Genomic DNA, 13077 nt, shown 5'->3' with positions numbered 1-13077 from the left:
TCATTTGTTTGCCTACAGTCTATGGCTGCTGTTGTGCTCAAGGCACAGGGGAATAGTTGGAATACAAGCAGAATGGCCCTCAAAGCCTTAATATTTAGGCTTTTAAAAAATATTATGGCTCTTTACAAAAAACTTGCCAACCTCTATTCTGTAAGGTAAAATATGCCAAAAGATTAGTCCTAATAACTTTTCTGCTTTTCAATTTCAGTGCCAATGCTATAGTCAGGCCACCTATCTGAGACCTTGAGGGTTTGCTGTTACTCCCAAACTCTCTTCTCATCTTCATCAATCCATCCCCTATGGTATAACCAAAGCAATGCTTCTAAATGCACAATCTATTTCACTATTTAAAATGTTCCCCAGAGAAAAGGTTTTTCACAATCTAGCTCTTGTCTGTTCTACCCAAATTTCCAATTACTCCACCTGAATATTGAAGAAATATTTCTTTTCTATTTTTGTTTATTTATTTATTTTAAGACGGAGTCTCACTCCATCACCCGGGCTGGAATGCAATGGTGCAATCTCCGCTCACTGCAACCTCTGCCTTGCAGGTTCAAGCGATTCTCCTGCCTCAGCCTCTGGAGTACCTGGGACTACAGGGGCACGCCACCACACCTGGCTAATTGTTGCATTTTTAGTAGAGACAGCGTTTCACCATGTTGGCCAGGCTGGTCTCAAACTCCTGACCTCAGGTGATCCGCCCACCTCAACCTCCCAAAGTGCTGGGATTACAGGCATAAGGCCACCGCGCCCAGCCAGAAATACTGAATTACTTTAGTTCCCCAGAACGTATCACACTGTCTCTTACTTTCAGGCTTGCCCAAGATTTACCACAAATACCTACACATTTTTCTACTTTCAGCTCAGGCACAATCACCTCCATGAAGCCTTCCGTGACTCACCCAGGCCAACTCAGGTGATTCTTTCCCCATGTGCCCGCTCTACTAGGTACACACTTCCACTACAGGAAATATTTACTTGCTTTCATATCATCTGCATAGTAGTCTACACATTCCTTGAGCAGGAACCCTGAGGTGAAGTAGAAAAACAGCTATTAAGGGCACGGAGTTTTAAAGTTGGAAATCTGGGACTGAATGCAAGTTCTGCCCCTTCCTAACCATATGTTCTTAACAAATTAAGAAGAAAATGAAGAAGAACTCATTTTCTTCCTCTATATAACATAAACTTTGTGAGGATTATTTAAGGTTATTCATATAAACACAGTGCCTTGCACATAGTTATGTGCTCAGCAATTACTGGTTATCATTATTTTCATTGTTTTATCCCTCACACTTAGTAAAGAATTCGAATAGCTGCTGAGTGACATAACTGAAGCAAGCTAGTTCTGCACCGTTTTCAGCTGCATACTGAATATTTTCATCTGAACAACATTTGGATTCCGAGAACTCATTATTTTTACACCCAAACTGTTTCAATTAGAGCAACCAACGTGTTAAGGTTTGTCCAGGACTTTCTCTGTTTGAACACTGAAAGTCCTGTATACTGGGAACTACCTCAGTTCCAGGCAAACCAAGACAGTTGATCACCTTAGAGTTATGTTGCAAACAACAGAAATTGACTTGGGTTAACTTAAGAAAAAAAGGGAAGAGTGAATTTATTGGTAGAATATAGAGTAATTCACAAAACCAAGGCAAAGCTGAAGAATCAAGTCTATGGAAGCAACTCCCACATATCTAGCCGGCAGGAATTAATGGATGGTTACCTTCACAGTACTTCTGTCAGGATGAATCAATTAGGTCTCAGTAACAGCTCACTCAAGATTTAAATGCCAGAGATAGAATTAGCCTAATTTGTGTTAGCCAGAAAAGTGTGAGGCACATCAATTAACCAGAGGCAGGATCACCTACATTAAAAATCCCACGAGATATCCAATGGCAGAAACGTAGCTTCCCAAGGCCAAATCAGAAGGCTGTTTCCAAAAGCAGGGAGAATGGATATGATGCCCCCCATAACAGCTGCAGTTTAAACATGCCCAGCCTTCAGACTCCATGACACAGTCACTGTTATTCATGCTATTTTTCTTTCTGAGTTGGCAAACTCATCCTTCAAGACCTAGCTCAAGTATGACCTTCTGTGTAACCTTACTAATTTTCCCCAGGTACAGTCACACTTTTTCTATGCTCTTATAGTACTTTACAAATTATGTACCTGTATCATAGAATTTATCACACTGTACACTAGCCATATGCTTAAGTATCAGTCTCTCCCACTAAACTGAACTTCCTTAGATCAGGGAATATTTTCATATTTATAATCTTTGGCACCTAATGATGTCTACACAGCATGTAGAAAATACTAAACACGCCGGGAGCGGGGGCTCATGCCTGTAATCCCAGTACTTTGGGAGGCTGAGGTTGGTGAATTGCTTGAGCCCAAGAGTTTGAGATCAGCTTGGGCAACATGGCGACAGCCTGTCTCTACAAAAAATATAAAAATTAGCTGGGCTTGATGGCATGCACCTGTCCAGCTATTTGAGCAGATCACTTGAGCCTGGGAGGTTAAGGATGCAGTGAGCCGTGACTGTGCCACTGTACTCCAGCCTGGGTGACAGAGCAAGACCCTATCTCAAAAAAAAAAAAAAAAAAAGCTAAATAAATGTTTAATAAATCTGTTTCCCAAGTCACTAGAATATGTAAAGCATCAAATAAAAAGAAACACAGGGGCTACCACAGGTAAACATGCCGACAATATCAAAGAGAAAGCTGATAGACTAAAAGTAAGGGAAGGACATGCCAAAAAAATTATGAATAGCAAAAACTCCACAAGCATAAAAATCAAGGACAAAATTCTGTTAGTCTAACAACCTGAAGGCATCACTTATATAAAAGCAAAACCCAATATCCACATGCATAATGGATATTGCATTCTCAAGAACCAAGAAAACAACTAAACTATATTTAAGGCAGGTGTCAAAATAAAGTAATATCTTGTATATATACAACCTCCCTAACCCAGAAAATCGAGAATGATTAATTCCAAGTAAATACAGTCAAGATTTATTTTACATTTTAACTGCTGATGTTGGCTATGCTGTAACAAAATTTTTCTTAATAGTAAAACTGCAAAAAGGATAGCTACGTCCTCCTTAAACTTTTAATATTCCTTCACCTCCAAGATAAAGGAATAGACTTGAAAATGAGAATACAGTCCTCCCTCAGTATCCTCGGGGGGTTGGCTCCACATGCTCCCTCCCCCGAAGATATTAAAATCTGCAGATGTTCAAGTCTCTTCTATAAAATGGTACAGTACAGTCAGCCCTACGAATCCACAGGTTACAAAGGGCCAACTGTACAGCCAAACCGTATGCTAACTAAACAAAAAGTCAACTGAGGAGTGGTGTCAGTCATAGAAAGAAAATCCTACTGACTCTGAAGTTAGAAGTTCTAGAAATATACTTTGTAACTCCTTTACTGGATACCAAGTTACTTTTTTTTCCACTTCTTGAAATGTCATCCAGTTCATGTCACATTTCACCCAGTTCATGCAGCATTTCACCCAAATAACTAAAATTCACTTCACAAACTGTTAAATAACTTTCACATTCATGGCATTAAACTATTTGTTCTTTATCACCTGAACCCTATGACCAATCTTATTATCATTCTGAAGTACACACTATCACCAACTGAAGTTTAAATAAATAAATAAAAGCTTAACTTGAAGCTTATCAAGCCTTTAAATGAAACTTCCAGTTTAGGCTGGGCTTAGTGGCTCATGCCTATAATCCCAGCATTTTGGGAGGTTGAGGAGGGAGGACTGCTTGAGGACAGGAGTTCAAGACCAGCCTGGGCAACACAGCAAGACCCCATCACTACAAAAAGTAAATAAGCTGGACACGGTGGTATGTACCTGTAGTCCTAGCTATTCAAGACCCTGAGGCAGGAGGATTGCTTGAGCCATGATCATGTCACTGCACTCCAGCCCAGGCAACAGCAAGATTCTGTCTCAAAAATGTTTTAAAATTTTTTTTTAAAAAACTTCCAGATTACAAAAAATCCAGTGATTTAAAAAAAAAAAACAAAAATAAGAGGAACCAGTTAAGCACTACCAGAAGGAAACAGACAAACCCAGTAATTAGGACAGTCTATTAGGCTAAACCACATGAAATTGCCAATACTTGGCTGTTGTTACAAACCTGGAAAAAAGCAATTTCATATAGTGCAATTTAATATAAGAAAACTGACCTGAACAAATTAGTGGCATTTTTAAATGGTTGGGAGACAACAGACTAAAGTTGGAAACAACCCAAGTATTCATCCATAGATGAATGCATAAACAAAATGTGGTATATACATATAAAGGAATGTTACTTAGCCATATAAATTAGCCTTAATCACTAATTCATTCACTATGTACATGCCTTAATCTCCCAGAACTTCACCTGTCATAATAAAAAGCTTGGAGTTGATGTGGGAAGCGGTAGAAAAAGGCACTAAAAGAGTAAATGTTTCGGTTAAAAAATACGTTGAGAAAATTATCGTGTCTGTGGTGCCTAGGATGTATTTATTCAAGGAATATTTTAGTGCTTGCTTGGTTCTAGTCACTGTACTAAGTGGGAGGCAATGAAGATACATAGTCTGTGCCCTCAAAAAGCTCACAATCTAGTAAGAAAAATAAAATCTAATTAGAATACATTATCATAATTGCAATGAGAAAGATACACTCAGACTTCTTCCAGGAGCAAAGAATGGTACCTACCCAGAGTTGAGTATTTAAAAGTGGTAGGAATTAGCCAGGCAACAGGAGGCAGAGAAGGATATTCCAGTCAGCAAGATGGCCCTGAGAATAGAAATAGCACTGGCGAGGAGGGGCAGGCGGGATTCCAGATTATGTATAAGCATATAAGAAGTTCAGTGTTGCTAGGGCTTAAGGGGGTGGGGGAAGAAGGCTGAATCTGGAGAAATAATCAGGCATCAGGCTCACTGAAAAATCTCATAAACTAGAGGAAGAACACCACTTTGGAGATAGTTTTTAAACAGGAAGGTGACAGGTAATAAGGCCTAAAGTAGGCTGGAGGCAGCAGAATATAGAGGCAGGGCCAAAATCCAGAGACAGCACAGAGATTCGAGCTCCATAACTGACATCTGACTGAATGTGGAAGAGGAGAAAGAAGTCCAAGAAGCCTCTCAAGTTTCAAATTCAGGTCACAGTGAGGGTGATGATGCCATAAACAGAAAAAAGAAAAAACAAAGGCAGAACATGGCTTTAAACACTTCGAGCTTGAGAAGCTAAAAAGATGTTCATGTGAATAATTTCCAGATGATGATTTTATGAAATTTAAGTCCCCCTACACTGAAATGATGATTAAAGCCAAGGGAGCTGCTGATATGAGCAAGAAAAACAGTCTATAGATAAAAGAATCGTAGACAGAATCCCAAGCCATGCCTACCACATTCAAAGGGGTAGGAAGAAGACTTAGCAAAGCTGACTGAAAAAGAGTACTCCGAGAACCAGGAAGCAGTATATGCCCCATTAGTGAATTCAACAACAACAACAAAAAAAGTTTGTCTGTTCTATGACATATAGATTCCTGAAACACTTAACACTCTTCAAACTTAGGAAGAAAGAGGGAAATGTACAGGACGGATGGTAGTAAGCACCTTTAAACACTGCACATGGTTAAACAGAGCCAAGAGGCAGAACACGGGTGCATGGCCAATATGTATACTCCTGGACTTGATCCGTTCAACTGTGTTTCTGTACTTTATGTTCAGCTGCTGTTATTTGAGAGTGCTAAACATTAATGTGCTACTAAAAATCACATATGAACTAATATGAATTTTGCCTTATTATTTACCATTCAAGTAAATAAAAAATCTTTTATTTACCACTCAAGTATGAGTGAGTTCATGTTACAGAAATACATTATAGGAGAACAGGCTGTTCAAGGTGGGCTAGGCAACAGTATCGATGCCATGGAGTCAACACCAAAAGAAAATTAATGTCTTAGAATAATACTGAACCTTTCATTCCCAAATGTAGATTTTTTTCAGGTATACCATCTAGTCTCTCGTCTCTATTAAGTTTCATGTGTTTCAAGTTACATCCAAGGTTATCTATTCTCAGTGAGCTTCTCGACAGAGCCCAAATACTCGAATAGCTATACACAAACAGAATTTGTTGTGTATCACAACAATTTATCCCAAATAGGTGAAGGAAAATTCACATAGGAAAACACTAGAGAGGAGGAAAAGAATAGGAACTGATAGCACCAAGCATGCTATAAGTCAGGAAAGGCCTCACGGAGAATTTTTAAAGGTCTGTTTTTTGTTTTTAACTAGAATGACATGGTGTAGCAGAATTGGAATCTTGGTGTTCCAGAGATATATGAAGGAGTCTCACTGAAGAGATATGTTGCCAGAGTGAGCCCCAACTCAACAGACAGCCAAAAGGCACAAAGAACAGCATATACAAAGGCATGAAGAAGAAACTACTGCTTACTGAAGCATCTCCAGTACTTCATCACAGCTGGCACAAAGGAGATATAAGAAAAAGTACAAGGTGAGGTAAAAAAGGTAGGGTCTTTTAACTATGTGTGGCATGCTAAGGATTTTTATCCTGAAGTCAATGGGAAGAATCATAAACAGGAAAGTAACACAGAAAGATCTGAGAAATCAATCCACAAGATACACTGGGGAGAGAAGATACTGAACACAGAAGAGCTAGGTACACTAGTATACTTGTTCAGGCAAGAAAGGTAAGGGTCTAAACTAGGGGCAGTGGAAGTAAGGTTGGTAACAGGTACAAACATGAGGGTTCTTCAGATGACTAATACAGAAAAGGATGAAGGAGGGGAAGAGAAGGGAGTCAAGGATAGAGTTTTAAACTTGGACAATCAGATACTGCCACTTACCATTGGAGGTTCCAGAGAGACAGAAGCAAGTCTGGTAGAGCTAACTGAATTTTGCAGGTGAGAAAATATATATTAGCCCTAGTATCAGAAGCTAAAGCAGAAAGCTTAAGTGTTAAGCCCATTATGGATTATCATTTTTTGGTAAAACCAACTAACCGGCTCCTTGCTGATAAGAAGGAAACTTTGCAGGAGTAAAAAGATAAAAAGGCAAATAAATCTAATAATAAAGTTCATCAAAAATTATTAGCAAGGTTTTAAAATATAGAAATAGCAATTTCTAGGCTGGGCATGTGGCTCAAGCTTGTAATCCCAGCACTTTGGGAGGCCGAGGCGGACGGATCACGAGGTCAGGAGATCGAGACCATCCTGGCTAACATGGTGAAACCCCGTCTCTACTAAAAAAATACAAAAAACTAGCCAGGCGAGGTGGCGGGCGCCCGTAGTCCCACCTACTCGGGAGGCTGAGGCAGGAGAATGGCGTAAACCCGGGAGGCGGAGCTTGCAGCGAGCTGAGATCTGGCCAGTGCACTCCAGCCTGGGCGACAGAGCGAGACTCCATCTCGAAAAAAAAAAAGAAATAGCAATTTTTGAGATTGATAGTCAATGTTTCTTCGTTATTTTCCCCATTCACTAACTTTCAGGCATGGTTTGTACAAGTTAAGTCTTAGATTCCCTTCGGTGGAGTACAGCACAGTAAGCAAGAGTTCTGGCTTTAGCATCAAGCTTTGTTTTTGAGACAAAGTTTCACTCTGTCACCCAGACTTGAGTGCAGTGGCACAATCTCGGCTCACTGCAATCTCCACCTCCCTGGTTCAAGTGATTATCTCGCCTCAGCCTCCCTTGTAGCTGGGATTACAGGCATGAGCCACCACACCTGGCTAATTCTTGCATTTTTAGTAGAGATGGGGGGGGGGTTTCACCATGTTGGCCAGGCTGGTCTCGAACTCCTGACCTCTGGCGATCCACCTGCCTCAGCCTCCCAAAGTGCTAGGATTACAGGCGTGAGCCATTGCACCCGGCTGCTTAGCATCAAGCTTTGATATAAGTCCAGGCTTTGCCACTTAACACCCAATGGAAACTCAGGGCCACTTAAGAGTTGTAGGCCTCAAATTTCCTCAGCAGTAAATGGGGATAACAATAGTACCTACTTGATAGGACTGTTGTGAAGATTAAATAGATAATCTATATAAAGTTCTTAGCACTGGTATACTGTAAACAATAAATGTTAAGGTTTTTAAAATAATGATTATTAATTACTGTTACTAATGAAAATGTCACATCCTTGAGATATACAGGAGCAAGAAAATGAGAAGCTGGCGTGGATTGCAGTTACCTGAGCATTTGTTTTGTAAGTATTCATTAAACAGAATGTTTCTGTTTTGCACACTTTTCTACAAGTTATCTTTGAAAACAGGAAAAAAGTTTTTAAGAATCCATGCCTTACATGAAAAGGTCTAGTATTAAAATGCACATTCCAGGACCGGGCATGGTGGCTCATGTCCCTAATCCCAACACTTTGAGAGGTCAAGGCAGGGGGATAACTTGAGCTAGCAATTTGAAACCAGCCTGGGCAACATGGCAAAACCCCATCTCTACAAAGAACACGAAAATTAGCCGGGTGTGGTGGCATGTGACTATAGTCCCAGCTACTCAAGGGGCTGAGATGGGAGGATGGCTTGAGCCTGGGAGGAGGTGGAGGTTATAGTGAGCTGAGATTGGGCCACTGCACTCCACCCTGGGTGACAGAGCCAGACCCTGTTTTGTTTTGTTTTTTAAAAAGCACATTCCAGGACAAATAAAAGGAAATGTTTCCCTTCCAATATGTACTTCCTAGTTTCAGCTACAAAATCCATTCCCCTACCCAAGCTCCAAATTTCTATCAGTGATAATAATTACTCCTTCCCTTCCTCCATCTATAAACTTCAGAATAACCTTTACCCCCTTTCTCTTCAGTGATCTTTACAAAACGAATGTGGAGGAGGAGGAAGAGGGAGGAAGAACAGCATCATCAAATCCTCATTCCAGGTTGTAGCCATTCCCAGTCTCAATTTTTTGGAAAACTCTTCCTTGCAGACCAGACAGCAGCACTATTTCTCAAAAATGAACTCTAGGTATTACTGCCCTGTCACCCTTTCCATTGTTCTAATCATGTTACACCTCCTCTTTGCTCTGGAATAAATTCCTTCAGATTTCCCTATCAAGAAAAAGCTTCCAAGCAACTCTTTGCCACAAGATATTCTTGGACCAACACAGGCCATCTGGAAGTCTCCTCTCTTTAATATAATCACTCTTCTTTTTTACCCGGATATTTATTCACCAGTTAACATGCCCCTTTTAAGTTTGGTACATACTTCCTATAAGATTCACTAACCTCATTTTTTTTTCCTCTCCAAAGATCTCTTAAAGTCTCTCTTGACTGAACAATAAAGAAATTTTCTTCCTCAACCCTGTCTCTACTCACAATCCCCTGGCATAACTGTATCCTTTTATTTTCTTTAACAAGTATCTTATTCTTGCACCTAACATCTTGTGTATCAGCTGCTTCTACAATTCCTGTTTCAGCTTTTGTCTATCCTGTATGTGAAAAAATAGGCATCACAGCTTATCAAAGTGCATCTCACTGTTTTATAACAGCCTGATAACCACAACTACTCAGTTACAGAGTTAAGTTGTACTATGTTTCTAATGGACAAGACTAAGCATGGTTATCTACTCTTAGATATGCCTAAATCCCCAATAAAGGCCCTTCCTCAGATTTGACCCCAGTTTACCTTTCAGTCTCTCTCTCTCCTACATTTCTCTCAGGACTCTTCAATTAATGCTTCCTCTGGTCTGGAATGCCCCTTTCTTCCACCCGCCTTCTCCCACTCTTTGCCTGGCCACCTTTCTTTCATCCTTCACCATCAGCTCACTCCCATTCATCCATTAGAAATCAACCAGAGTATCTTCCCTTTCTGCTCACCTCCAAGTAGTTTTTTGGCATGCATTTTCGGAACACCACACTGTAACAATTGTTGTTCTGCATTGTAATTATCACCCCCACTGGACTGTAAACTCCTTGAGGTACAGACTGCATCTTATTCCTTATCCCCAAGACCTAACATTGATAGATACCCATAGACAATCAGTGAATAAATAATACTCACATCCACTGAGTGACATGCACAGGCTACATAAGCACACTGAGGGTTTGTACCTAAAGTTCCAGCTGGGTGCGATGGCTAGCATCTGTAGTTCCAACACTTTGGAAGGCTGAGGTGGGAGAATCACTGGAGCCCAGGAGTTCAAGACAAGCTTGGGCAATAAAGCTAGACCCCGTCTCTACAAAAGATTAAAAAATTAGCCAAGTGTGATGGTGTCTGCCTGTAGTCCCAGCTACTTGCGAGGCCATGGTGTGAAGATTCCTTGAGCCTAGGAGTTTGAGCTTGCAGCTGAGCTACGAGTGCCTGAGCGCTTCAACCTGGGTAAAGCAGCAAGACTCCGTCTCAAAAAATACTTTCCTCATGTAAAGTGGGGATAATGCCACACCTAACTCATACACTTGTTACACAGATTAAATAAGGTATCATGAAGCTCTTAACACAGTGTCTGCCACATTAGAACTACCATTTGAATGTCTATTTCATGTGTTAGTTACCCATAGAGTCCTGAGAAATGTAATGTTGTGACCAACACCAGGCTGAATGGCTTAGCAACCATGCTCTTTTTCATGCATCTAAAAGTCACTGGTTACATTCTTATCATCAGCAAATATTTGTTTTGTACCTATTATGTGCAGGAGTCCTTACTAAGTATCACTGAGCTACCATAACACAATAATAGAGGTGAACAATGAAACTCAAACCTGTACCAATATCCAAGAGAAGGAAGAACGTTACTGGTTCTTCCGTACAAACAATATGAGTATTTTTTGTACATTTGAAAAAAATGTATTTTTCAGTACATTTTTATTTGGAACAGGGTAGGCTTCAAGAAAAATTCCTAATGGGGAAAGTTCAAAATTAACACTTGTCATCAAGTGGACCGGTAACAGGAGGCAGTTCCAAAATTTCTTGTTTCTATTCCCAAGTTTTTGCTTAGATGTATTTCTCACAAAGGATATTTAACCATGACCAGGAAAGAATATATGATCTTTGACTCATTTAAATGGGAATTCCACAGATATCTCCCTAGGTATTTTCCTACTAGTATTTAATTTTGTAGCTCTGTAAAACGGCCTATTTTGTAGCGCTCTACAAAATAGAACGCTGAATGGTGTATTTACCCCCACAACCTTTCTTAAGATAGGATAAAACACACACCTCTTAATCACACTAGCTTCTTACCAAAAATTACAAAACTGCAAATCATGTCGCCTAGTATTAGAAAAGAAGGCTGTGGCCTTAAAACCATTTTCCCCCTAACAAATCCAAAGGTCACGGTCCCAGTGAAGTTTGTGCATTATACTTACTGTTTTCAGTAGCTGCAGAGAGACCTCTAGCGCTGCCTCAACAAGCCGAGTTTGCAAATAGTACCTGCTAATGTCACCTTAATGAGACAATGGCAACATGCTGAGTAGCAACTAACTGAGTGACCGCGATGAATGTTTAGTTTTGCAACCACTTGGAAATTCTACTAGCTTGGAGCAAGAGGTACGTAAGAGAACGTATGAACCCTATGTATCCAATTAATTTTAGTAAAACGTGTCAAAGAAATTATCACTCTATGCACACCCCACTCCAAGAAAGGCTAAGAAAATAAGTCCTATGAGCTGAGGTCGGAACAACCTCTTTTCCGAAGCCTGAACACAATAGACGGCAAACTATTGTCCACCTTCAGCTCGCTCCAAATGCCAGCAGTTGCAGGAGTATGAGCTAGAACAGCTCGGCACGACTAGTCCAAAGACGATCACTGGAATATAAGAAAATGGTCCTGGCGCATCCTACCCTCCCCCCTCTATCACCCTCAAACAAGTCAGTTACCCGGCTGGTCCCCACCCCCCTCTGCGGGCCGCCACCGCCCGCCTGGGCCCGGCTAGCAGAAGGTAGCAGCCGGGACCGGCAGAGCCGAGGCTCCATGTGCAGCCGCGCGGGAGGCGCAGAGGGGGCTGCACCGGGCGGAAGGTTGCACCAGCGGCGGGCTCAAGGAGCGGCCGCCCCCTCGGCTGTGCGGTCGGCGGGCCGGGGCGGCAGCATCCCCGTTCATTCGGGCGGCCCCGGCCCGCGGACCCCGCCTCAGCTCCATATCCCCTCCTCGCCGACACAAGGCCGCGCCCGCGTGACGGGGCCGAAAACCCCGGCATTTCGCGGTCGCAGCGCCGGCAGCTTCGGAGGGTGACTGCAGCCCGGCCCGCGTCTCACCGCCCGCTCCGCCCAACCCGGGGCCGCGGTGACGGGAGGCGGCGGCCAACTCCGACCGACCACAAGCCGGCGAGAACCAGCCCGGCGCCGGCCCCCCGCCCCTCCCCGCGTCGCTGGCCCGGCGCGGCCAGGCGGGCCCAGACCACGGAAGCACACTCACTTCCACATCGCGGCCCTTGTTCTTGAAGCTCTTGATGCGGTGGTTTTCCAAGCTGGGGTTCTCGGCCATGGCTGCGCGCGGCTCCAGCGGCGGCTACTCCTGCGGCTGCGGCGGCGGCGGCGAGTCTCGGCGCGGGAGGGGGAGGAGGAGAAGAGCAGGAGGGGGGAGGGGGAGAGGAGAGCACGTTCCGTGACGCCTCCGAGCGCGAGGTGGCAGTAGCGCCGGGGGAGGCGCGGGCCGACTGCCGGGCCGGGTGGGGCGGGAACGGTGCTGAGAGCGGCGCGCGCCCGTGGAGGCTGGCGACACGTGACCGGGGGCGGCGACCAGCTTGGGCGTTCGCCGGACTGGACGTGCCCGTTGGTTCTCGGGATGACCCTGCCGTCTTCCCCTGCTAGGGCTGTCCACAACCCCTGGGTGCTGCAAGTCTGGTGTCAGAAATGGAGCCGGACCTGGCGGCTTTTACCGCCCCTCAGGCGTGGGGGCAGCGGTCGTCAACTACAGTTCCCAGCATGCCACGATCCGCCTGGGGTAATTCTCCACGCCTAGCGCGAACGAGGAGAATGCCGGGACCCTTGTGCGCGCGGCTTTTTGCGCGCTGCGCTCAGATTGCTGGGCGCAAAGCTCCGCCCCCACAAGGCCGCCTCTGGGCGGGGAAGAGAGGGGAGCTTCCCTGGCACCTTGCGCCCTATCAGGAGGAAGAGGGC

General features: G+C 43.4%; 1 protein-coding gene across 2 annotated transcripts in view; it reads right to left on the bottom strand.

The window, feature by feature from the left end:
* Positions 1–12849, bottom strand: part of KPNA3 (karyopherin subunit alpha 3) — a 94313-nt gene extending 81464 nt beyond the window's left edge. For both annotated transcript variants that reach the window (XM_023187314.1, XM_031934941.1), the window contains exon 1: positions 12374–12849. In XM_023187314.1, the coding sequence (XP_023043082.1) occupies positions 12374–12442 (69 nt within the window). In that variant the 5' untranslated portion in view covers positions 12443–12849. The remainder of the gene's footprint in view (positions 1–12373) is intronic.
* Between the last annotated feature and the right edge of the window lie 228 nt (positions 12850–13077).

The sequence above is a fragment of the Piliocolobus tephrosceles genome, chromosome X, assembly GCF_002776525.5.
Source record: "Piliocolobus tephrosceles isolate RC106 chromosome X, ASM277652v3, whole genome shotgun sequence".
Classification (NCBI taxonomy): domain Eukaryota; kingdom Metazoa; phylum Chordata; class Mammalia; order Primates; family Cercopithecidae; genus Piliocolobus; species Piliocolobus tephrosceles.
The sequence above is the reverse complement of the archived record's forward strand: the minus strand, read 5'-3'. Positions and strand labels throughout refer to the sequence as shown.